Source organism: Lagenorhynchus albirostris, chromosome 6, assembly GCF_949774975.1.
Source record: "Lagenorhynchus albirostris chromosome 6, mLagAlb1.1, whole genome shotgun sequence".
NCBI classification, from domain to species: domain Eukaryota; kingdom Metazoa; phylum Chordata; class Mammalia; order Artiodactyla; family Delphinidae; genus Lagenorhynchus; species Lagenorhynchus albirostris.
The window spans coordinates 18768419-18793946 of NC_083100.1; the positions used below are offsets into that span (position 1 = coordinate 18768419).

The window sequence follows — 25528 nt, forward strand, 5'->3', positions numbered from 1 at the left end:
TATCTTTTAACATCTTTATTGGAGTATAATTGCTTTACAATGGTGTGTTTCTGCTGTATAACAAAGTGAGTCAGCTATACGTATACATATATCCCCATATCTCCTCCCTCTTGCCTCTCCCTCCCACCCTCCCTATCCCATCCCTCTAGGTGGTCACAAAACACCGAGCTGATCTCCCTGTGCTATGCGTCTGCTTCCCACTAGCTATCTATTTTACGTTTGGTGTGTATATATGTCCATGCCACTCTCTCACTTTGTCCCAGCTTACCCTTCCCCCTCCCCGTGTCCTCAAGTCCATTCTCTATATCTGCGTCTTTATTCCTGTCCTGCCCTTAGGTTCTTCAGAACCATTTTTTTTTTAATATTCCATATATATGTGTTAGCATGCGGTATTTGTTTTTCTCTTTCTGACTTAGTTCACTCTGTATGACGGACTCTAGGTCCATCCACCTCACTACAAATAACTCAATTGCGTTTCCTTTTATGGCTGAGTAATATTCCATTGCATATATGTGCCACATCTTCTTTATCCAGTCATCTGTTGATGGACACTTAGGTTGCTTCCGTGTCCTGGCTATTGTAAATAGAGCTGCAATGAACATTGTGGTACATGACTCTTTTTGAATTCTGGTTTTCTCAGGGTATATGCCCAGTAGTGGGATTGCTGGGACTAGAACATTTAAAATGCCGTTTGCGGCTCACACTTGTGGCTTGCATTATATTTCTGTTGGCCAGTGCTCTCTGGGCACATTCCTGCAGGATGAATGCTGCTTTCACATCCCAGCCCCACCCTCGTCTGACTGGGGGGATCAAAGAGCACGTTTGCTGAGTGCTCAGGGCAGGGCCTGGCGCACAGCGGGAGGAGCTGCTATGACTGCTGTTCTCCGAGCTGTCTTCCCAGAGGGCCCCTCCCGCTGGGCCCCATGTAGGGCTCCTGCAGTACAGGGCAGGCAAGCGGGGGTGCCCCACAGGGTCAGACACAGGACTCAGCCTATCCATGGGTCCGGCCCTCCTGCAGGTCCTGCGGAGCTACAACAATATCGAAGAGGACTGCACTGTGTGCCCGTCCTGGTGCCTGAGGCTCCGGGCACGAGGCCACAGTTATTGTGCTGACTTGGAGCACCACATCCCTCAGTATACCCTGGATGCCCCCAAGGTGAGCGTGGCGCCAGCAGCAGTGGGAGGTGGAACAGGGGAGCCTGGCTTCTGCCGTGGCCTGCAGATCCCTCTCCTGTCTCTGATGGCCTCAGAAACATGTCGAGCACCCTCCCTGGCCATCCCAACCTCCCCACTGCCAGCCCCTGGGGCTCTGTGCCCATCAAGGACTCTCTCCTGGACCGCAGCACTGGGACCGGGAAGAGGCTGGGGCTTAGACCTATGGCTCCGGCCTGCCCCATCTGAAATACTCCCCGGTCCTCTCACTCAGGTTTAAAAGTCTCCAGCTCCTCCGTTCGCTGTGTTTACTGAGTGCCTGCTAGGGATATGACCACCCACGTCATGAGCCCCTGCCCGTGGGGATCATCCAGCTCTGGAGGGGTCGCAGAGCCCGCCCCTCGGTGTAACCCCATCCTCAGGGAGTCATCATTCCCAGGTCTCTCAGAAGGGCCCTTGGAGGCCCCGTCTGACCTGAGCCCCAGGATGCCACAAGGCTGAGAAACATAGATTCTAGAGCCAGGCGGCCAAGTCCTAATCCTGGTTTCTCCTTCGGTGCCTCTTCCCAGCTTCCATTTCCATCGTCAGTCTTTTCATCCGTCTGCACTTCCCCCACCCCTCATGTTGCTAGAAAGGTGCCACTTTTGGACAATGTGCTTGGGGTGGTCTTGCCCCCCGACTAGTTAGGGCTTCCCAAAGCCCTCCTGACGGCACACGGGCCCCCTCGCTGACCCTGACCCCCACCCCTTTCCCTCGGCCAGTTCCTCGTAGCAGTTTGTGGCCTTTACTAAAATCCAGCAGATTCTGGGCCCGTGTTGCCCCCCTACCCCCACTGCCTCACGCACGGTGCTCATCGCCCCAGCTGCATGGGGCGCCCAGGGCAGCGATTCCAGCCTTGTGTTTGGTACCCGGCCCAGCTCTTTGCCTGGTGCTGGCCACACCCTAAATGCTTAAGGAATGTCTGGAACCTGGGATTGCTGGGGCTTTCCCTTTCCCAGAGTGGGGTTCCCCTCAGCTACCAGCATGAGAATCCTCTAGAAGGGGCTGCTTACCCCCAGAGCTTCTGGACCAAGATCTTGGAAACTGGGTTCTCCAAAGGATGATTTGAGGGCGCCCTAAGGTGGAAGAAACTTGGGGTGGGGGGTCTCAGGGGCCTGAGTTTCCCGGAGCCTGTTCCTGTGGCCACCCCATCTCTCTGCCTGGAGGTCTCTGGAGGACAGAAGCATTTTTTGGTGCCAAGCTGTGTTCCTCCATTCCCCGCCCCCAGGGCACTGACTGGGTTGTGTAGGGGCATCTTGGATCTCCTGAGAGATGGCGCCACCCAAGCCCACACAGACGTCCCTGAGTGTGTGTGTGAGGTGGGGATGGGCAGGGCGTGTAGATCTGAGCGTGGGTCCCTCTTCTCTCGCACCCCAGCTATTTCCTGCAGTGTCCCCCAGTGAACCCTCCTACCGCAGCCTGCTCCTGACCAACACAGGCTCCATGCTGCTGACCTTCAACCTGGCCCCCAGAAGCAGCTCAGACGTCTCCCTACGGCCCAGCTCGGGCCTCGTGCCCCCTGGGGCCCACCAGATCTTCCTCATCTCTACCTACCCCAAGGGCACCTCCTGGAAGCAGCATGTTTTCTACTTGCAGTTCAATTTCTGCCCCCAGTATCTCAAGGTAGGAGGCAGGGGTAAGGACTGGGTCCTCGGGAGGGGGACATAGTCTGGGGCTTCCCTTTTCAAAGCCACATTCTGGGACTGGCCCGTAAAGCTCCCCTAAAGTAGCTCAGGGGCTATTCCTCCTCCAGGAAGCGGCACGGCAGGGAGAGGACCCTCGGCCACATCTGGGAACAGCTATCCTCAGGACCTTGCCTGTCCACCTTATGGGGTCGGGACAAGAAAAGGGGTACAGAGGTCCCCAAGGAAGGACTGGGGGCAACCCAAGACTCATATCTGCAGGTGGTAGAGGGGTGTTTGGGACCAGGGCAGGGAAAGGGTCCAGGGTGTTGGACCCATGTCTGGCCCGTGAAATGGTCTGTACATCCTCTTTCAGTCCCTGAGTTCTTTTCCTTATCTCCTGGGTCAGTCACTACATACTCTGCCTTTGACAGCAGCTGCCCGTGCGCAGGCTGGTGGAGGGCCTTTTGCTGCCCTCTCCGAGGGGGGAAAAGCTGCCCGCCCGTGACTTTTGGGGGAGCCAGGGCTGCAGGGTGACGTCAGGGCACTGTCCTCCCTTCACTGGCCCCAGGAGGTATGCATGCAGAGCCGGGAGGAGCCGCTGCAGCTGAAGCTGGACGCCTGTAAAAGCGTCTTCTTCAAGCCCACCTGGGTGGGCTGCTCCTCCACCAGCCTCTTTACCTTCCAAAACCCGTCGCGTCTACCTCTGGAGTTTGAGTGGAGGGTCTCCCAGCAGCACCGGAAGATGCTGGCCGTGCAGCCCGCCAGGGGGATTATCCAGCCCAATGAGAGCCTGGTGAGTGCCCTGCCACACTGCCGAGGGCCAGAGGGAAGGGGCCCGTCATCCTCACCTTCACCAGCATCTCTTACTCATGCCTATCAGGGGGCAGGCTTACCCTCCCATTCAATCCACAGTCACTTCTTCCAGCCTTATGGGTCGGTATGATTGTTACCACACCCCCAATTTACAAAGAAGAATTGAGACTTAGAGGGGGAAAATAGCCATTTACTGAGACTGTGAGTTAGGAGGTGCAAAGCTGGGACTTGAAGCAGGGTTTCTGATGTCAGTGCCCAGAAACGAGTCCACTCTCCATCCCTGGTCCCCACCGTGGAGAGATCACTGGAAGACGGTGTGGAGACAAGTGGGTGGCTACCATTAAGGAGTGAGGAAGAGGGCTCGCGGACGTCAAAGTGGCGGGTCCCTGGGGGGGGCATGGTGGGGCCCAAACTAGCAGCCTCCCATCCCTGGTCTAGGGCCTCTTAGTTGGGGAGGCCCAACTTGACCCAAGAACCACCAACACATGGTGTCTGTTAGAAGCCGGGGGTAGGAACCTGCAAGGCGAGAGACCACACAGACTTGGGAGTCCGCCTCAAGAGTTCACACCCCAGCTCCTGCCAAGCGCCCTCATCAGCTCTGTGACCTTGGGCAAGTTACCCCCGTTCTCTGAGTCTCCAGTTTCTCATCAGACAATGAAGCACTAGAAGAATACCGCTTACCTCGTGGGGCTAAGGGATCGAGGGGCTAAGGGAGATAACAAAGCACAAGATGTGTGTAAGTGCCTGGCATGGGGAGACACTCAGGATGGGTCACCATAGCCTGATATCCTGCAGCGGGACCTTAGACGTCCAAGAGCCTGGGCAGGGGTTCCCAGAGACCCCCATGCAGGGCTAATCTTTGTGACCCCAGACGCTGACGTGGACCTTCAGCCCTCTGGAGGAGAGCAAGTACCTGTTCCGAGAGGGGATGTGGGTCTGGGAAGCTGGCCTGCCCCCAAACACCAAGCCCTCCGCCACCACCCACTACCTGCTCCGGCTGGTGGGCATGGGCCTCCGCAGCAGCCTCTCCGTGAGTGGGAGGACCCCGGCGGGGAGGGGAGGGGGCAGGGGACCAGGGCACCTGCGGGAGGGAAGGCCCCAGGGTGCCTGAACCTGTCCTTCCTTGGGGATTCTCTGAGGCCAGGGTTGGGAAAGACGGGGCCGTGGACCTGGGGGAGCCCCCCACCCCGGCCTGGCTGACTCTGGCCCTCAGGCAAAGGAAAAGGAGCTGGACTTTGGGAACGTGCTGGTGAACAGCGAGCAGACCAGGATGCTGGTGCTCCTGAATGACGGCAACTGCACCCTCTATTACCGCCTGTTCCTGGAGCAGTGCAGCCCTGAGGCTGTCGGCAATGGCCCCCTCGGTACTCAGGCCTGGGCGGGACTGGGCTGGGAGGCAGGCAATGAGGGGCGCTGGTTAAGACTGGTTAACCAGACCATGGCTCGGGAGCAGGCAGAGCAGGGCTTAAAACGTGGTGCTTCCACTTCCTAGATGTGTGGCGTTGCCGGGTGATTGTCCTCTCTGAGCCTCAACTCCCTCATCTGTAAAATGGGGCTGCTGGTGGAGCCTGCCTCACCGGGCAGCTAGGTGGCGCAAAGTGCTTAGCAGATGCCAGTGACACCAAGACACGTCCTCACACTGTCTTGATCTGGAGGAAGCACTCTGCTCCCCCTTTCCTGGCTCAGGGCCTGCTCTCTAACCAGAGCAATGCTGGTCCAGGGGAGAGTATCTGGGGTGGAGCAAGAGGAAAGGCTGGACCTCCCTGTGTTGCACTGAGGGCCTCCTCTGCCCTTGACCCCACCCGGTCATTCCTGAACAGCTCTGCAGCTGGACCGCACAGAGGGGAGCATGCCGCCCCGGTCCCAGGACACCATCTGCCTGACCGCCTGTCCCAAACACCGTTCCCAGTACTCCTGGACCATCAACTACTCTCTCCTCTCCCACAGAGGTACCTGGGCCATCTGGCATGGAGAGTCAGGACCAGGGAGGAAAGGGGGAGGACTGTGTGAGCAGGACTTGGGGTGGGAGGATGCCGAGGGTTCAGACAGAGCTGGCAGAGTGGGTGTGAGTGTGCCAGGTGTGCCTTTGGGTGTCTGGTGTATATGCCTCATACCAACCACATCTGTATGTGTGGGTGTCCGTTTGTGTGCGCCTGAGCTGTGGAGGACTCAACGTGAAGGGCTGGGCGCTGTGCTGATTTACTGCGGGATCGTAAGCAAATCCTCAGCTGCCCTGGGCCTCAGTTTCCTCCTTCATAAAATGAGGTTGTTACCATCCTGCCCCGGGGCTGCCTAATAAGAGTCCAGCACAGGAGAGTGGCTAAGAGTGTGGACTCCCTGGAATTGGATCCTGGCCTCAGCACTTATTAGCCATGTAATCTTAGCGACTTGTTTAACCTCCCTATACCTCAGTTTCCACATCTCTAAAATGGGGATAATAATGGTGCACAGGCAAAAAAATAAAGTACATGTTACCACACGGGCAAACCTTGAAAACATTACGCCAAGTGAAAGGAGCCAGTCACAAAAAGCTACACATTGTATGATTCCATTTATGTGAAACACTCAGAATAGGCAAATCTACAGAGACAGAAAGTAGATTAGTGGTTGCCAGGGGTGAACAGAGAGTGACAGCTACTTGGTACTGGGTTTCTTTGGGAAAGACTGAGAACGTTCTAAAATTTGTGGTGATGGTTGCCCAACTCTGAATATACAAAAAACATCACTGAATTGTATGTGTTAAAAGGGTTAATTTTATGGCATATAGATTATATCTCAATAAAGCCATTAGTAAGTGTAATCAATAGTTTGAAAACAGTGCACAGTGGTGTTTGCACAGCTCTTAGGACAGTGCCTGGTCCATAGAAAGTATCAGATAAAGTTTGGCTGTTGTTGGAAGCATCCCAGAGTCTGCTCCTGGCAAGGGTCCTAGGACAGGTTTCCCGGGACCCCTGCATCCTCAGCCTGTACGCCCCGCCCCAGGGGAGCTGGGAGGTGAGCCCACCCCTCTCTCTCGCACCGCTTTCCCCCAGATAACAAGGTTGGGGAGAAGCAGGAGCTGTGTCGCGTGTCCCTGATGGCCGTGTACCCCCTACTCTCCATCCTGGATATCTGCTCCATGGGCAGCGCCGAGGGCATCACCCGGAAGCACCTGTGGCGCCTCTTCTCCCTAGACCTGCTCAACAGTTACTTGGAGCGCGACCCCACCCCGTGGGAACTCACCTACCAAGCGCCCACCCGGCACAGGTGAGGTGGGCCTGGGGGAGAGGCAGGGCCTGTCTGGGGATGTTCTTGGAGCTTTCCGTCCATGCCCTCAGCCCCAGGCCCTGTCCAAGAAGGGGGTCCCTATCTCCTCCCCAATTCCTGCCCATCCCCGGAGGAGCATGGAGAAGGCAGGGATGGGCTTGAGGTCTAAAGTGCTGACCCACCCCTGCCCCTGAGTCCCAGATTCTCCAATTCCCACCTATGGGGAGATGGGTGCCAAGCCAGCCACCCCTGGAAGGGCCCCATCCTGTCCGCAGCCCTGTTTCTGAGACCATTTCTCTGCTCCACACAGCACCAGCCAGATCCCCTCTGTCTTCACCCCTCTGAAGCTCAACTTCAATTTTGGGGCAGCACCAATAGATGCCCCACCCTCTGTGGTGTTCCTGGCCCTGAAGAACAGTGGAGTGGTGCCCCTGGACTGGTACAGTGTGGGGGCCCGGGGGGCCCGGGGGACAGGGGCTTGGAGGCCTTCTCTTGCTGGTGGTAGCCCTGGCCGCCTGGTATCTGTGAAGTGTGCCCCCCGCCCCCACTGAAGGATGTAGAGGCCAGGGTGGGACTAGGGTCGCCCAGCAGGACACCAGACCTGTCACTGGCTGAGTCGGATCCACAGGCTCAGAAATGGTCGAATCACCCTATGGAGACTGGCAGGGTCATCTTCAGAGCTTAAGAAATGAGAAGTAACCGTCACGCATCTGCTGCACGCTAGCCGCTGGCCTTTATGAGCCTCTTCTCCTCCGAGCCTCACACCGACCCTGTGAAAAAAATCCCCCTCTGCTGACTCTTTCACACATGGGAGGCTAAGGACTCAACCAAGAGCATTCAGCCATTAGAGGCAGAGCCAAGTTTAAGCCCAGATTTGTCCAACTCCAGAATCCCCGCCTACACTGGTTAGTCAGCAAGAAGCTGCGAGGTGCTCCTGCGTCCCAGGCATTGTGCTAGGCACTTGGGCAGCCCCGACAGAGCCCCAGGCCAATGGGGGCCGGGCCTGCACAGGGGCGAGTTGAGGGTCTCTGGCAGGGAAGGACAGTGCTCTGCTGCCACAGCGCCGTTGTCAGGGAGATGACAGGGCTAAGCAAAGCCAGTGAGCTGCAGGAAGGGTCGAGGCTGGCCATGGGGCAGGCTGCACTTCCCCAGTCACAGGGGGCCCAGGCCTGGAGACCTGAGCCCGCCAAGCTGGGCCCTTCCTGTGCTTGGCTTTCCTCCCACTGGGGCCCCAAGCTGGTGCCCAGTAAGCATCCTGTTTCCATGCCATCGCCATTTCTTTTTTTCCCTCCCTTCCTCTGCCACGCGCCTCGATTTCCTAGTAAACTTCCTTCTGATGACTTCCAACTTTGCTTGGCTAGATGGAGGTGAGAAAGAAGTGTCCCCGTCTGGGTCAGGCTTGGGGGAGAGAGCCAGGGGCCCAGCCTGGGCATGGCAGTGAGTGGATAAGGGTGAACATATGCAGGGGGTGGCCATCTGTGATCTCAGGAACCTTCCTGCCTGAGCCGAGGCATGGGGTGCGCGTGGGTGAGGCTGGTGGGGGGCTGCATCATCCGGGGTGCAGTGGCCACCCTGTACTCTCCGGGTCGTCCTGCCCCTCCCGGTGGTGGAGGATGCCGGGGGAGCTGATTTATTAGGCGGCTTCTGTCTGAGAAGGGCCGGGACTGTGCGTAACTCAGGGCTCCTGGCCCTGAGTGACTGGGAAGCTTGGCAGGCTGGTGGGGGAGGCCCAGGGCCCGCCTGGAGCTCTGGATCTGCCATTCCCGGGGTTGTTTGAGTGGCTGGGAGCCAGGACCCTGCAGGGCTCAGGAGTGGGGGCAGGAAAAGCGGCGCTGGCCTGTGTCCTGGTGTGGAGCAGGGTACTTTGTGCGTGCGTGTGTATTTGTGTAGGAGCAAGCCAGCTCACACTCTCTATGGAGAGGGTCCAGGTTGTTGGAAACTGGGGCGGGAGGAAAGCCGGGCAGAGTGCCCACCGAGCTGGGCTGTCCATTGGGACATCATTGGAGGTTCAGGAAGGCAGTCCGTGCTCGTTCCCGGATTCCAAACGCAGGGAACCTTCCTTGGAAGGCTTGACTCTCCTAGGCTTTCTGTGTTGTTGTGTTTCCTTTCAATTTCTTAGAAGGCTATTTTTGAAAATTCTAGCCGGGTCTCTGCTAAACTCGTAAGGAACAGACTGAAGGTTTTATTCCTGCCAAGACCAGTAAGAAATGGGGAGTGTGGACTTGGCCTGCGGGCAGCAGCAGGCAGGACAGAAAAGCTGCCGTGCATTTAAGGGGTGATCCCTCACAGGCATCAGATATACGGGTTAACATCATCTGTTCCCTCACTCATTCATTAAGTCATTGGCTAAATGTTGACTGGGGCTTCCCAGGTGTAGGCTCCAGGCCCAGAGCTCAGAATAGCAATGCGGATGAGCCCAGGCCCTGCCCTCCAGGTGGGGCGGGCCGGCCTTTCGGTGCAGGGTGACAAGTGCTGTGACAGAGGCTTATGCAGCCACTTGCCTCTGTCTTGGAAGTGCTAGGTGGGGGTGGGCACATGAGAAAGGCTTCCTGGAGAAAGCTACAGCCAAGCTAGACCTGCAAGCCAGGGAGCGGAGGCAAGAGAGGCTGCGAAGAGCCTCCTAGACGGAGGGTGTAGCGCGGACATGGGTCAGAGAAGAGGCCACAGAGTGGCTGCAACGTTGATAGGGGGACGGGCAGGGCCTTGGACTCCTTCTCCTTCTGAGAAGGATTCGTGGCTTGAGGCAGGGGGACAGGTTGGCAGGCTTCCACAGTCCCAAGATGGGGGCCCACACCAGAGGACTGGCAGGGAAAAGGGGACTGCGATCATTTGGAGGGAGACTGGGTGAGGGCCAAGAGGGAAACCATCCAGACATCCCCGAAGTATCAAGATCACCAGTTTTGCCGCTGATCAATATCCCGCAAATAAAATGACCAAACAGTTTATTCGCCTGTAGCAAGTCAAACAATACAAGGGTGATGGAAGAAAAGTAAGAAACACCCCAGCTCCCTCTCTAGTCTGCCCTGGAGGGTTTGGCATGAGCTTCCACTCTCAGCACTGGTACAAGGCACAGACACAGGGACGCAGCTACCCTTTCATTTCTTTTACCATAATGGCATGATGTTACACGTATTACTCTCTGCTCAGCGTTATAGCAATAACCTTTTCACTCAGCATTATGTCAATAACATTCCCTATAGATCAATAAAGATCAAGACGTATAGATCTAACTCATTCTTTTTAATAGTTGCATAGTATTCTGTAATATGAATGGCCCTTATGTTTTAAAACCACTCCTTTATTAGATGACATTAGTTGTTCCCAGTGCTTTTTAATATTTGTTGCCATCACTAACAAAGTTGTAATCAACATCCTTGTGTGAGTACGTGTGTCTGTGTGTGTGTGCGCGTGCGTGCCTGCCTGCCTGCCTGCATACTTACGTTCCCCCGAATAGAATTTCTGAGTCAAAAGGCATTTTTTATTCTATGCACTTTTTATTCTAAAAGATGCTGTCATAATTCCTACAACAAAAGGTGGTAGCAATTTCTTCTCTCCCTGCCTATATTCGAAGATGTCATTGTTTCTAAACTTACCAGCATTGGATGTAACTATTTGTCACGATTCAGATGTGAAAATATTTAAGATTGATTCAAGGGAGTTTTGATTTGCATCTCCCGACTCCCCTTGAGCCTTTTCAGATGTGTTGGCTGTTTTCCTTCCCCCTCCTGGCCGTTGCCTCTTCATAACCTCTGCCCGTTTTGAGGACAGTTCCGTGCCATCCCTCTGAGAGCGCAGGGATCTTCTTTTCAGATCGTGACCTTGGGACCCCTTGGTCACTTATTTGGTCACCATTTAGAGTGCAGTATCTGCTTTAGTACAGCACCAGGCATTACAGGGGCACTCATTCTATGCCCAGCCTTGCTTTGGATTCAAGACTACCAGCCCTCTTGGGGACCCTTGGTTGGTGCTGCTGGCATTTCTAGGTGGCTCAAATGGCCCTTCCTAACAGCTTGTCACACAAACCCCTCCAGGGTCAGTGCCCAGCTCAAAGTGGCCCACATATACAAGCAGCACCCTGACCCCTGGCACCCACAATGCGAGCCCCAATCTCCGCTTTCCATTTAGTCACCAGGACCCTGCTTCTGTTCCTGGGTTTGGGGGCCATTATGAAACGAGAATCCACAACTGCCGCATTTGCCCGGCCATGCATGGGAGAGCTTGCCTACTGGGGGATGAAGAAAAGGCCTCCATCCATCCTGCCTGGGGCTCAGAGCTCCTGCCTCTGCTCTGACTGAGAGGCTCCACCCCTTCTGCTTTGCACCCCTTTCCCAGGGCCTTCCTCTTCCCAAGTGACCAGCAGATCGACCTGGAGCTGTGGGCAGAGCAGGTGGACTTCGACTGCACTGAGCTGCACCAAATGCGCGTGCAGGACAATTGCATATTCTCCGTCAGCCCCAAGGCTGGGAGCCTGGGTCCTGGGCAAGAGCAGATGGTGGAGTTCAGTTACAGGTGCTGCCCCCACCGCCCGCCCTGCACTTCCAGTCCTGGAGACCCCCTTCCCCCCGACTCCTGGAGGACGCTGGCCTTGCACTGTGTGACTCCAGGGTATCCTGAGTGGCCACCACCCTGAGAAGGCCCCACCTTCCCACCTGCAGGGGAAGTTTAATTTTCCTCTTGCCCCATCCCAGCTCAAGGGTTTCCACGTAGCTGCCCCAAAGCCATAGGTGTGCCATGACCGCTTGTTCTTCCACTCGTACCAGGGCTCAGTAACTCATCCCAGACTCTCTCCTCCCTTCCAGCCACCTGTTCATTGGCACTGATCGCCTCCCGGTGCTCTTCAAGGTGTCCCATGGCCGGGAGATCCTGGTGAGGCCCAGCCCTGGTCCTGTCCTGGAAAACCAAGAGAGAGGCACAGGGAGCCGTGCTCCCCAGAGAGATGGGGTCCAGATCTCTCTGCTGGGTACTTCAGTTCCTCCCAGGGAAGGATGCTACTCACAGGCTTTCTATTTCCAGCTAAATTTCATAGGTGTGACAGTGAAGCTGGAGCAGAAGTACGTGCACTTCACCTCCACCAGCCATCAGTTCATCCCCGTCCCCATCGGCGACACACTGCCCCCAAGGCAGGTCAGTGGTACATTGTCCTGGTCACCAGGAGGCTTCAGTATTGATCTCTGTGTATCTGTATCAGCCCTTGACAGGATGACAAGGACCCTGCCCTCACTCTAAGAGGTGGGGTGACAGGTTGAACCCCAAGACTGGGCAACTGGGAGAGACCCAAGGCGAGAGGCTTCAGCTTCTTGGCACTGGTTCTAAACCTTTTGCCAGGCCTCATTCCCATGCAAAAGCAGGGAGTTCCTTCCTCTAACACAGGGTTTTTCAAACTTCTTTGACCATGAGCCACACTAATGTATTTTGGAAAACCCAATACATACATACAACTGAAACAAAACAAATCAATACGTCACCACTACATGCTAAGTACTCTGATGTTTTCTTTTTTATTTTATTCTGTTCCATTTTTTTAAATGTTTTATTTATTTTATTTTACTTATTTTTATTTTTGGCTGTGTTGGGTCTTCGTTGCTGCGCGCGGGCTTCCTTCTAGTTGCGGCGAGCGGGGGCTGCTCTTCGTTGCGGTGCGCGGGCTTCTCATTGCGGTGGCTTCTCTTGTTGCGGAGCACAGTCTCTAGGCGCACGGGCTTCAGTAGTTGTGGTGTGCGGGCTCATTAGTTGTGGCTCACGGGCTCCAGAGCGCAGGCTCCGTAGTTGTGGCGCACGGGCTTAGTTGCTCTGTGGCACGTGGGATCTTCCCGGACCAGGGCTCGAACCCGTGTCCCCTGCATTGGCAGGTGTGTTCTTAACCACTGCACCACCAGGGAAGCCCTGTTCCATTTTTTAAATGCTGGACATGACCTGATAAATTGGTTTCCTGACCTGCTTACTAATGGGTCTCAGTCACAGTTTGAAAATCACTGCCCCCAAAAAGGGCATCTGTCCGGAGCATGAAAAGCTAGAATGTAAATCCTCAAAGCTATAGAATTTTATTTATTAATTGGAGGGAATCAGTTTCCTTTGTTCTGAAAATGTACATTGGAAATCTCCAAGAGAGGATATAGTATTTTCACAAACACTTCATCACTCTGAAATTTCTAACAATTGAGAAGCCCTTGTGTTTCTGGGCAGGGGCCTCTAGCCCCTTAGCCGAGAGGCACAGGAATGGGCTTCCTAGACCTGAGAGGGGATCTCATCGTCCCGAGCTCTGCCCACTGCCTTACACCACCCTTTACGCCACTGGCTTCCCAGAAGCCCCACCCAGAAACCCAGACCCTCAAAAGAGAAGGCAAAGACTCACATGCCTCCTGGAAAGCTTTCCAGAGAGATCAGACCACTCCCCCATGGCCCTGAACATAGACAATGGAAAAGGCCCCCAGGTCTGGAGAAGACCCAGTTGTACCTCCAGCCAAACTCCACAACTGCAGCCAAGCTGCCTTTTTCGTTCATAAGATGATGACAGATGGTGGCCTGGACCTGCAAGAGGGCAGAGGAAACAGAGAGAAGTGAACAGATTTAATTTACATTTTGAAGACAGAATCCCTGGGACTTGCTGGGGATTGGATCTGGGAAGTAAGAGAAAGGGATGGATGAAAAATGTATTGGATTCCTAGTTTGAGCCACTGGAAGTATGTAGTGCCATTTGCTGAAACAAGATACACCGGGGGGAGGAATAGGTTTTAGAGTGAAGAGTTGGGTTTTGGCTGAATTTAAGAGGCCTATGAGACAACCAGGAGGAGTTGTTTAGTGGTAGTTGGATACCAGGTCTGAAGCTCAGAGGGTGGTCCAAGCTAGAGAAAGAGCATCAGCGCGTTCAGGGGTGGGTGCTGAGAAAGATGAGGGGCTGGACCTAAATCCAGACAAACTCTTTATTCTCACTGTCTTCCGTTTTCTCATCTCTAACATGGAGGCTTGGACCAGAAGATCTCTGGTTTCAGGCAGGCCGTTCTGTGATTCCCCAACTGTGGAGTTAGTCTTGGGGGACCTCATATCTTCCTTCTGCTCCCTTATCTGCCTGTAAGCACAATGACCTCTAATGGCAGACATGGAGTGGCTGCCTCACAGGTAATTAGAATGAGAGCTTAGAAAACGATGAAGGGTCTGGATGGTGTACGCATGGACATTCCCCTAAATTCCAACACTAGGGACACAAGCGTTAGTGTCCCCTTAAGTTGAGGTAAATAAAATAAGGTAAGGTAAATAAAATAAGTTGAGGTAAATAAAATAAAATAAGGTAAGTTGAGAGCAAATAAAATAAGAATTACAGATTATACTAAAATGTCACAGGTTGAAAATACAGTTATATACTTCTTGGGTGATCAAGCCATACGGGAAATCAGAGGTATTTAAGGGAGCTCTGGGACTGTAAGGGTGACGTCACAGGGATCAGCCTGCCGTCCTACAGTGGACACAGAATCCCAGGCTCTCTGCATTGCAGCCCAGAGCTGGTGTGGAGATTTCCCTGTTCCTTCCCCCTGCAGATTTATGAGCTGTATAATGGTGGCTCGGTGCCCGTGACATATGAGATCCAGACCAGCATCCTGTCGCAGGTTCAGGAAAAAAATTTTGATCACCCCATCTTCTGCTGCCTCAACCCCAAAGGGGAGATCCAGCCAGGTACAACTGCTCTCGTCTTCTGGATCTTCTCACCTATTGAGGCCAAGACCTACATGGTGAGCAGCAGCCTGGGCTAACACGGGCTTGGGGTGGGGGTTGGAGGTGGCCTCCCCAGCGGGCCTTGCTCTGACCAGTGCCTTCCCCTACCTTCCTAACTTCCCAGGTGGATGTGCCCATACACATCCTGGGATGGAACTCAGCCATCATCCGCTTCCAGGGAGTGGGCTATGACCCTAACATCATGGGCGACACAGCCCCATTCCACAACATCTCCTCATGGGACAACAGCTCCATCCACTCGAGGCTGATGGTTCCTGGACAGGTAGGGGGAAGGGATCTGGGAAGGCCTGAGGCCTAGGAGGAGACTGAGGGTCCAGGGTGTCCACTGCGGAGGGGTGGGGAGGCTGCGAAAGAAGAGACGGAGTTGGGAAGGGAGCGATACAGAGGTGAACCTGGACCCAGCCCTCCTCCAGGTTTAGGAGGCAGCACCAGCTCCATGAGAGGCTTACCCTGCCACCTAGTGCCCACAGGTGTTCCTGCTCCAGCACTCCACCTGCTGCAGGGCCCTCCACCCGCCCTTGCCTCTGGGCATTGGGATGGAGGTATTGAAAGGAGAAAAAAGAAGCTCTGCCAGTCTAGGGCACTGAGATATTATCTTCATATAGAACAGTCTCTCCCCTGGATGTAGATGGATTTTGCTGAAATATCTAGGGTCAGTAACACTACCTTTAGTTCACACACTCCTCACTGTTGGGAGGTATGACACATCCATCCATTTCCCCACTGATCCACATGCCTGTTTATTCATCCACGTATCTCTCCATCCATGCACTCATCCAGTTACTATCCACCAATGCATCTGCCTGTCCACTCTTCCACTCCTACCCTCTTTGGACTCTTACTGAAGGATGAGTACTGTGGGGTCACAGAGAAGAGCCAGACAAAGTCTCAGCTCTGGAGGCCCTCAGGGTCTAGACAGAGAGAAAGTGCCCCTTCCATGGCCTCAATCTTTCCAGACACCCCTACAACACAGCGCCTGCTGTGTGCGCAGTGAAGGTGCCAACAGCTGATCACCTACTAATTTACAACCATGCTTCAGAGACGAATTTTGTCGGCTTTACTTCTGCCTTCTCTAAGCGAATTCTGATTTCTCAGGCCTTCCAAGCCTATTTTAATGGTCAAAATCATAGGTTTTAGAGTGAGACTGTCAGGGTTTATCCCAGCTGTGCCTGTGAGAGACCTTTGGAAAATTATTTATGCTCTCTGAACCTCAGCAGCACATCTATAAAGTGAAGATGATTAGTAGTACCTATATATAGTAGTGGCCTATATATTGGGCCACTGTGAGGATCAAATGCATGTCAGTTGCCTACAGTGGTACCTGGCCTGTTGAAAGCACTCAGTGACTGGTAGTGGTTGCTATGCTTAGTACTTCTTCACCTCCCAAAGTTGCTGTTGTGTTGCCTCCACCAACAGAACGTCTTCCTGTCCCAATCGCATATCTCCCTGGGAAACATTCCTGTGGAGAGCAAGTGCAGCCGCCTGCTGTTCCTCAACAACATCTCCAAGGATGAGACAATTGTCTTTGTCTGGCAGCGGAAGGCTCTAGACTTTGGGGAGGTGAGAGTTCCCTGTGTTTGCAGAATGAGAACCTCCAGAGGGGCTCTAGACTCATCCCATCCCATCCCACCCCATTCCACTCCATCCCATCCCACCCCATCCCACCCCACCCCATCCCACCCCCATCCCGTCTTGTCCCATACAATCCCTGTGAAGGTCCAGAGACTCCTTCCCAAAATAAACAGGTGTCTGTGAGTCCTATGAGAGGAGAGGTGGCTCCTGAAGAGACGATCCCGTTTGTGGTGACCCTGAAGGCCTCAGTGCATGCCAGCTTCTATAGCATGGACCTGGTGTGCAAGGTAGGATCAGCCTTAGTGAGAAGCTGGGATGGTGCACAGCTCCCAGTCTTGAGGTGTGGGGTGGTCTGTGAGATCCCCAGACCCCCAGAGAGAGGCAAAGGCCAACCTCTGGAAGAGTGGGGGGCCCACAGAACAGGCCCAGGCCAAGGCCCTCCAGACCTTGGTCTTCTCTCTCCTTGTCCTGAGCCACAGGTGTACCGGCAGAAACTCCTGACGCGGTACCGTAAGGAACTGCAGGAGTGGGAGGACGAGAAGGTGCGGCAGGAAGTGGAGTTCACCATCACAGATAGGAAAGCAAAGGTGATGAGGGCAGCGTGGGCTTTGAACACCACAGAGCTTTCCGATTGGCCTTGCCAGAGGGGACAGAGGTGGTGATCCGAGGTGGTCCTAAAAAACTGGTCAGCCTGACTTAAGAGATTAGATTTCTTTCATTAGGCTAAGCATAGCACATCCCCCAGAGACTCTCTGGATACTGAAAGCTGGCTGACCATTCCCTGCTTCCTGTAGCCTGTATTTAATGAATACCCACCCGGTGCTGGGCACTGGGGACCCAGGGGAAACCAGGCAGAGCTCACCTTCTGCTGGAAGAGAGTGTGGCATAGTGGTTTCAGGTACAGGCTCTGGAAACAAATTGCCCGGGTTTGTTTCCTGACTTTGATGATTTCTAGCTCTGTGATCTTAGTCAAGTTATTTAACCTCTTAGTTCCCTCAACTGTATAATGGGGGGTAATATGACATCTGAGACTGGCTTCAAGATAATCCAGAGATGGGGTATAGATGAGACAAAATTGGCCATGAACTGCTAATTGTTCAAGCTGGGTGGGGGTAATGGAAGATTCTTTGTAGCACTCTCTCCACTTTTGAATACTTTTGAAATTTTCCATATTAAGAAGGTTAAAAAGCGAGTTCCCTGGTGGCCTAGTGGTTAGGATTCTGGGCTTCCACTGCCATGGCCCGGGTTCAATCCCTGGTCAGGGAACTGAGATCCCACAAGCCGTGCAGCATGGCCAAAAAAAAAAAAAAAAAAAAAAAAAGGTTAAAAAGAAAAGTTGTTAAAATATTTTATTTTATTCTTTTTAAAATTTATTTTATTTATTTATTTTTGGCTGCATTGGGTTTTCATTGCTGCGTGCGGGCTTTCTCTAGTTGGAGCGAGCGGGGGCTACTCTTCATTACGGTGCGCGGGCTTCTCATTGCGGTGTCTTCTCTTGTTGCGGAGTACCGGCTTTAGGCGCGAGGGCTTCAGTAGTTGTGGCACGCGGGCTCAGTAGTTGTGGTTCACAGGCTCTAGAGCGCAAGCTCAGTAGCTGTGGCACACGGGCTTAGTTGCTATGTGGCATGTGGGATCTTCCCAGACCAGGGCTCAAACCCGTGTCCCCTTCATTGGCAGACAGATTCTTAACCACTGCACCACCGTGGAAGCCCCAAAATATTTTAAAATGTGAATAAATTGTTATCTGCTTTGTGGCACTGCTGCGAGGATTAAATGAGTTAATGCATGTAAAGTGCCTACAACAGTGCCTGGCACCCAGTAAGCACTCACTAAACATGGGCTATTACTCTTTATGCAGGGGAGACTGATAATAAATGATACGAAGTATCCACCTTGGATCCTCCTCCCCACGGTTGCATTCTTTTTTTTTTTTTTTTTTTTTTTTTGTCTGCGTTGGGTCTTCATTGCTACACGCGGGCTTTCTCTAGTTGCAGTGAGCAGGGTCTACTCTTCGTTGTGTTGCTTCTTATTGCAGTGGCTTCTCTTGTTGCGGAGCACGGGCTCTAGGCGCGCAGGCCTGTGGCGCACAGGCTCAGTAGTTGTGGTGCACGGGCTTAGTTGCTCTCTGGCACGTGGCATCTTCCCCGACCAGAGCTCAAACCCATGACCCTTGTATTGGCAGGCGTATTCTTGACCACTGCACCAGCAGGGAAGTCCCCACGATTGCATGCTTGCACCTCGATCACCCCTGTGTACTCCACACCGAACCCCCAGGGAGACACTACTCCCCTCTGAACCTCTGGCCCAACTGTGAAGGCAAATCATGTCTTGAGGGCTATGGGAGAAGGGATTTCTGAATTAAGGCTTAATAAGGAAGGCTGTTTCCTTATCAAGCCAAACCACAAAGCTCCAGGGCACCAGAGAAGTACCCTTGGGGCAGCCTGCAGTGTTTGGTGACATCTCCATTTCTTTCCTTTAGTTAGGTAACCAGATTTTCCAAGTCTGCAGGCAGCACTTCCCTAGGGAAGGTTCTGGAAGAGGGTGTGGCTGGGAGTTGGGCAGAACCAAGGGGGCAGCAGGTGCTGACATTGATTTCAGGCCCTACGTGGGTCAGCAGGAAGGGGAGGAAGAGGGGAGTCCCTCTAGGCCTCTTGCGTCCTAAGCCGGGGGTCTCTTTGCTTCCACAGAGAAGGGCGTGTTGTACAGCTTGTGAACCTGTGAGCAAGTACAGGGTGAGGACGTAAGCCCAGGCCTGTCTCCTTGGGATAACTTGAGAGGATCCTTGCTTCCTCTCCAGAGAGACGTCCAACCTCTGGTCTAGTCTCCTGGAAGGGAGGGATGAAAGTGCCAATGGGTGCGGATGAAATGCCAGGGGTGTCACAAAAGACCTGGTTGGGGGGCTAGGGACCCATCAGTGATGGGAGCGCAGTCCCTAAGCCCCTGTCATCCATGCCTCCCCTTTCCCAAAGACGCTGCCCCCCATCAAGAACCAGTGGTGTCTCAACTGCCCAACCAGCTGGAGCCTTAAGATCGCAAAGGAGGAGGCATGCTGGCCATGCCCCCAGCCGCCCTCGCCAGGGACGCTCAGCTTAGGCCTCACTGCCCGCGCCCATGCCACCGACTACTTCCTGGCCAACTTCTTCTCTGACTTTCCCCGCCACTTCTTGCACCGGTGAACTCTCAGGGAGGGAGGGGTCTGCTTGCTCTGCTCTCTGCCACCCTCCCGCCTTAGAACAGGACTGCCCAGACCTAACCCTTGCTGAGGGCTTGAAGCACGGGCAGTATCACTGGGACTTCTGGGGCACTGCTGGGCCCAGAATGCCCCCATTACTGTTAGGCCCTTATGAGGAGGGGGCAAAGAGCCAGAGCCCCTGGGGAACCCACTTAGGCCTCCCTGCCTCCCCTCCTTCCTTCCCTTTCCAACTTGGAGCCTCTCCAGGTCCTGTGCCGACTCTGAGAGTCGGGCTTGGTTCCCCAAATGCAGCAGAACTATGTTGGGTTAAGGCTGGGGGCTGCCCCAAACTCACCTATGTCCTCATGACTGGGCAGCCACCGTCACTGCTCATGCCCCCAACCCCAGCGTGGTGGCTTGCCCAGGCCACTCAGAATGCCACGGCCTGCCCCAGGGAGCTGCCAAAGAGGAAGTACCCCAGGGAGGAGTCGGAAGCTGGTGAGGAAGTATCCACGGAGAAGTGGGCCCCTGTCTCCAAGCAGGAGAAGCAGCTCCTGACTGACTGTCTCACCACCATCATCAGGTGACCACCCACCCCCTAAACGCTCACCCCTCCGTCTCCCTAGTTCATTCGTCAATTCTGGGTCCACCCAAAGCCCCTGAAATCCCAGCCCTTCCTTTCCTGAAAGATAGAACTTCCTCACAAGATCCTTCCACTGGTGGTCCCAGGCCCGTGAGGATGGTACAGCTCTAACGGAGCTGGCTGGAGGGATCCTCAGGGCTGGGTCCCGAGTTCTGCCTTGTCGTGGCTGGTAGATGCGGTCTGGAGCCAGTTCACTGTCTCTCCAGGGCTCCGGGCCTCATCTGTGTAACTCTGACATCCTGGCTCTTCCTCTACCATATAATGTTCACCTTTAAGAATCCACGGGGCCCAGAGATGCCTTTATCTAAAGAAGGAATGGGAGGGAGCAACCGATCAGGGGCTCCCCTCCCCGCACCTAGCACCTGTTTGTGGACACAGTAGCCAAGAACCACCCCTTGGGGAACCCCTGAAGCCAGAGCCCCCCACAGGGGGCTGCAAGGCCTCTCAGTGAGGACCTTCTCCTCCTCCCTGCCACCCAGGGGTCTGCTGGAGGACAAGATCTTCCATGAGGCTGTGGACCGTAACCTGGTGGAGCAAATGCCTTACTTCTGCCAGTTCTGGAATGAGCAGTCGGCAAGGTTCACGGCCCAGAACGGCAGCCCGCACTTAGCTCCAGCCACGTCTCAGTCCTCCAGCAGCTCTGAGGTCAGCAAAGACAAAGAGGAGGCGGAAGACAAACGGAGGCTGAGGAAGAAGGAAGAGGGGGGAGAGGAGGAGCTGGAGGAGGAGGAAGAGAAGTTGCCCTGGACGGAGACGAAGCCCACGCTGCAGCCCACGTCCCAGGAGTCCCTGAAATGGCAGTGGCAGCAACAGCTGAAGGTCTCACTGAAGGAGAAGCAAGAGCAGGATGAGAAGGAGGCCATCAGCCGGTAAGCAGCCAGACCACGGTGAGGGTTGGGGGGGGCGGGGTCAAGTGCAGAAGGCTCCTAGGAGGCAGTGGTGTGCTGGGGCTTTACCTGTGTGAGCTTCTCTTTCCAACTCAGTGTTCATTGACATCACTGTTGGACGCTTAAGGCCTCAGTGGGAGTATTTACGAAATGGCGATCCAAGCTTTAATTTTCTTCTCCAAGAGCAGACTATTAACGTTTACCATCACACCACTTCCAGGAGGGTGATTATAGCCGTCAAAGTCTCTTAAATGAGTTTTTAGAGCCAGGAAAAAAGTACCACCTCTTCTTGCACCGCCTTTCCCTGGGGTTGCTCTGGGGTTTTCTGTCCGTGGTGGGATTCCCCAGGAGTCCCTTCTGCACCGTCTCATCTCTCGATGCCTTTCCCCAACCCTGGCCCTGGGATGGGGACTCCGATTCCCTGGGTTCAAATCCCACCACGTGTACCAGCAGCGTGACGTTTGGCAACTTGGTCTGTTTAAGCCGTAGTTTGAACGTCTGTAAAATTGGAACAAGGACGCCTCATAGTGTTGGGAGGGCGGGGAGTTAAAATGAGAATCCACGTAGAGCACGCGGCAAACGATACAGCACAGAGGAGGCCAGCGGAGAACCAGAGCGCGGTCGGTGGCGGCGCTGACCCCGGCGCCCCCGCCTCCCGCCCCGTAGGCTCCCGGCTTTCGTTAGCCTGCAGGAGGCGCTGCTGGAGAACATGATCCAGAACATCCTGGTGGAGGCGAGCCGCGGGGAGGTGGTGCTCACTTCGCGGCCACGCGTCATCGCCCTGCCGCCGCTCAGCGTTCCCAGGTGGGGGGGCCCGGGCCAGCGGCCGCTGGAGGGGCGCGAGGGGCTGCAGGGACGGGCAGGCTCGGCGGGAAGCCTCTCCCCGACCCCCCCTACCTGGAGCTTTCTGTCATCCAGGATTCTGACTCCCGACTCGCTGCCGGCGGCGTCCCCGGGGCCGCAGCAAGCGGAGATGCCCGGCTCGACTGAGCCGCCCCCCACCAACTGTTTGCAGACGCCAGCGCCCACCCCCTCCGACTTGCAGCTCTAGGTTCCTCCCGCCCCCCTCTCCATCACCCCCCAGTAAAGCATCTATAGCTTTATTTCTATATCTGCCTTAACTTTATTTCCCCGACGCGACAAGAACTCGCGCGCGCGGTCTCAGAGGGACAGATGGTGGAAGCGGCCAAGGTGGACCGCCTCGACTCATTGGAGACTTAGGGGCTGGGAGGTTGCGCCTCTCCACTCCGCTCGGCAGCTGGGCAAGAGTTCTCGCTGCTCGCTGCCAGGCGCTGGACCTGGTCTGACCAGTGGAGGGCGCTTCGGGCGGGGCCTGGCTGGCCTTTGACCCAGCAGAGCCGGGTGGACAGGAGCCGAGCGCCAGGCCTGGTCTGCGCAGCAGGTGGCCGCGGAGCAAGGTTGCCACCCCTACCCTTTCCCCGCCGCGCTTGCTCTGAGGCTCGGCCCTTCCACCTCTAGCTTTTTCTCAGCATCTGCCGGACTCCCGGGACTCTGCTGAGGTTGGGAAATCGAGGCACTTCGCGGAGGGCCAAGAACTAGACGCTGGGGTGCGGGTGAAGATCATCGCTAGACAGCGGGTCACAGACCCTACTAAACGACTCTCATCGTGAATCTGAATCCCCAGACCAGGGGATGTCCCACTTTCCCTAGGATACCCACCTCCGGTTCCCCCTAACCTCCGCCTGGCAGCCTCTGTCCTCGGCTCCACCCCCCCTCCCCGAGGCAGGTGGGTGGAAAAGTGACATCTGGTGTTGTTCCAGAGGCGCCCAGGTCCCCGACACCCCCCCCTCCACCGCCACCGCCAAGGCCTCGGAGGAGCTCCGGCCCCAAAGCCTAGGCGGGGGCGGGGAGAGGGGCGCTCCGCCTCCTCTGAGTCAATATTTGCCTCGAGCAAACGGGCGCCCGGACAGGTGTGAGTGTGTGTGTGCGTGAGCGTGTGTGTGTGTGTGTGTGTGTGTGTGTGTGTGTGTGTGTGTGTGTGTGTGTGTGTGTGTGTGTGTGTGTGTGTGTGTGTGTGTGTGTCTAGGGGCGGGGACTGACTAGGCCGTATAAAGCGCGCTGAGCCGGGGCTCCGGCACAAGCTCCGGGGCGTGCGCTGGGGACCAAGCCAGGCAGGGCCCGGCCGGGTGGAGGGTGGCCAGGAAGGGAGGGGCGGGCCAGGTGCGCACCTGTAGTGGCCACTGCGGCCGCCGACGTGTCAGCCGCAGACGCGCGCAGGGGAGGGCGGCAGCTAGCGGAGTGCTGTGCCGCACTGCGCTCGCCGAAGACCAGGACCAGGAGACCACCGAGGGCCACAGCCTGGCCCCGGGCCCTCCGCTCCCGCCCCGCGACGAGCCCCTCGCACAAACCGGACCTGAGCGTTTTGTTCGTTCGGCTCGCGTGAGGCAGGGGCGGCCTCTCAGCACCCGCCCGGGGGCCCGGCCCGATCGCCACGCAAGCACCTGTCGCCGCCGCCGCCGCCATAAGGGTCGGAGAGGCTGTGCGCCGCTCCCCGGGGAGATCCGGCTCCCATCCGGCCCCGCCCGCACTGCCTGGTCCTGCCCGCAACTCCTGGGCTGCCCGGCTCGATTCCGGATAATACGGGCCGGCGGAGCAGGCTCCACCGGGTGGCATGGGGGGCTGTGGGCCTGGTCAGGAGCCCTTCCGGAGGTGAAAACCCGCCTTCTAGTCCGGCTCTGTCCCAGCGACTTCTGTGGCCTTGGGCAAGTCATTTCATGGCCTCTCCTCGGGCTTTCCTCCAACCCCCATCCCCCATTTGCGCAATGAGGGGGGTTGGTCTGGCCTCCCGCGTGGGTCCCACCAGTCCCCATATCCTAGTTTCTGGGCTTTTAGCAATGCTTTTGAGGCCCCTGACCTGGGAAGTTTGAGGCTCTCAAGGGGTTGGAACAGCAGCTATGAGGTGTGGGAAATCTGGGTGGGGGGAGCTAGGATCACAGTGGATCAAGTCCAGCTCCTCCACATATCTTTGGTGCTGACATCCTGAGGGTTCACTCCCTGCCATCTCCTTGACCCATCCTTCAGTCTTCCCATGTTCAAGACAGACAGACTGATCGAAAAGGACAAACACGGGGTCCGGTAGCCCTTGCCTGACGGGGTTCCCAGGCGCTGCAGCTCACTGCCTTTCCCAAACTTCATAATCCCGAGGCCTCTTGTTTCCGTCAGCTGGAGGTGGGGTAGGTCTGTGTGGCCCTCAGATTAGGTGGGAGTCCATGGGCCATTAGCCACAACCCAAACCTAGGACAGACCACCTGCCTTCTCAGTGACTCAAAGTGTTAAGATCTGACACGGGGGAGGAGGATGAAGATTGCCGTAGAGCCCTGGCCTCCTGCTTGGAGAGCCTAGAACTGAGGCCTGGGGTCAGTCTGAGCTCCCAGTCGAGCCTCTGCCCTGTGATTCCAGGTGTACTCCAGTCCACCTCCCAAAGCTGACGGTGATGCTGAGCCAGCCCCGGAGGGAAGGGCCAGTTGTAGGTCAGGGGTGGAAGGAAGGCTCCTTGGACAGCAGTAAGGAGCCCAGTTTCCCCTAAGGGTGAGGAAGCTTTATGGGGAGGGACTGTACCCCACACACCCAGGCTGAGGCAGTCCCCAGGGAGATGGGAATGAGGGTCGGGAGTCACTGGTCCCTTCTGACTCCAATTTGGATGTTCCTGGGGGTGCTGGCGTTCCCCCTCCACTTTCCCCCCACTCCACTGCCACCCCTCACCCAACTACCCGCAGGCTGCACAGGATCTGCTGAGTCCTTGGCACAGAGAGAGGGAGGGGGAGGGGATGAGATGGCTCTGACAGATCCCAGGCAGGTCTGGGGAGAGGGTGGACTGCAGGCTGGATCTCCGTGCAGCAGCCTGGGCTGCGAGGGCGAGGGGAAGTCCATGGGTCCCAGGCTGGGTGTGTGCAGCCCCTCTCCTGGCCTCCCAGCCTGGCACTGGTTGATTCGCCTGGCCCTGGTGCTGGTACATCCTCCCTGTGTCTTTGAGGGCTTCCTCTCCCCTCCCCCAAACATGGAAGGTGGCTAGAGCACTCCCCCTCTGGCTAGGATTCCAGATTCTGGGGCACAACAAAAAGGTCTCCCCTTGGAATGACCGCCCCCCAACACACACACACACACAGCAGTCCTGGGGGCGGGGGTGAGAAGAATGAGGTCACCAGTGGGCTGGGGTCTGCCCTTGTGACAGAGAGCCACTGCCTCTTCCCCCACTGCGGGGGGGGCGGCAATTTCCCCAGACCTCCACCCCCCACCCCATCCCCTAGACCCGCATTTCCTGGACGTGGCCGAGGATCTGGCCTCTCCTCCAGGTCCATCCTCCCCTGCCTGGCCAGGGGCGGAGTCACCAGGCACCAGGCAGCCCTGCAGGTGCAGGGCTTGGGGAGGGGGGTGCTCAGCAGCTGGTGTTCGAGGCGGGCCCCCACCCCCTCCCCCTTCCTGCTTGAAGCCGGAGCCTGCTTCCTGTCATCCCTATCAGCACCCTGAGCGGGGGAGGGGACAGGTAATGGAGGAAGCGGAAAAAGGGAAAGAGCAGTTGGAGTGTGGCTGGCCATAGGGGGACCAGGGGCCTGCCCATGAGAAATGGAGAGGGGAGAAGGATGAGCAAGAGAGTGGAGAATCCAAGCAGAAGCACAGAGGGACAGACAGA

General features: G+C 56.0%; 1 protein-coding gene across 1 annotated transcript in view; it reads left to right on the forward strand.

Annotated features, from left to right (window-relative positions):
• CFAP65 (cilia and flagella associated protein 65) overlaps positions 1–21928 on the forward strand; it is a 43048-nt gene extending 21120 nt beyond the window's left edge. Inside the window, exons 13-35 of the mRNA XM_060153168.1 lie at positions 1019–1156; positions 2569–2814; positions 3385–3609; positions 4501–4659; positions 4843–4993; positions 5450–5578; positions 6662–6875; positions 7186–7314; positions 11208–11384; positions 11675–11741; positions 11889–11999; positions 14408–14599; positions 14707–14865; positions 16020–16163; positions 16349–16462; positions 16655–16762; positions 18863–18907; positions 19145–19347; positions 19802–19930; positions 20470–20635; positions 20750–20859; positions 21544–21681; positions 21796–21928. Of these exons, the coding sequence (XP_060009151.1) occupies positions 1019–1156; positions 2569–2814; positions 3385–3609; positions 4501–4659; positions 4843–4993; positions 5450–5578; positions 6662–6875; positions 7186–7314; positions 11208–11384; positions 11675–11741; positions 11889–11999; positions 14408–14599; positions 14707–14865; positions 16020–16163; positions 16349–16462; positions 16655–16762; positions 18863–18907; positions 19145–19347; positions 19802–19930; positions 20470–20635; positions 20750–20859; positions 21544–21681; positions 21796–21928 (3387 nt within the window). The remainder of the gene's footprint in view (positions 1–1018; positions 1157–2568; positions 2815–3384; positions 3610–4500; positions 4660–4842; positions 4994–5449; positions 5579–6661; positions 6876–7185; positions 7315–11207; positions 11385–11674; positions 11742–11888; positions 12000–14407; positions 14600–14706; positions 14866–16019; positions 16164–16348; positions 16463–16654; positions 16763–18862; positions 18908–19144; positions 19348–19801; positions 19931–20469; positions 20636–20749; positions 20860–21543; positions 21682–21795) is intronic.
• Positions 21929–25528: the final 3600 nt, after the last annotated feature.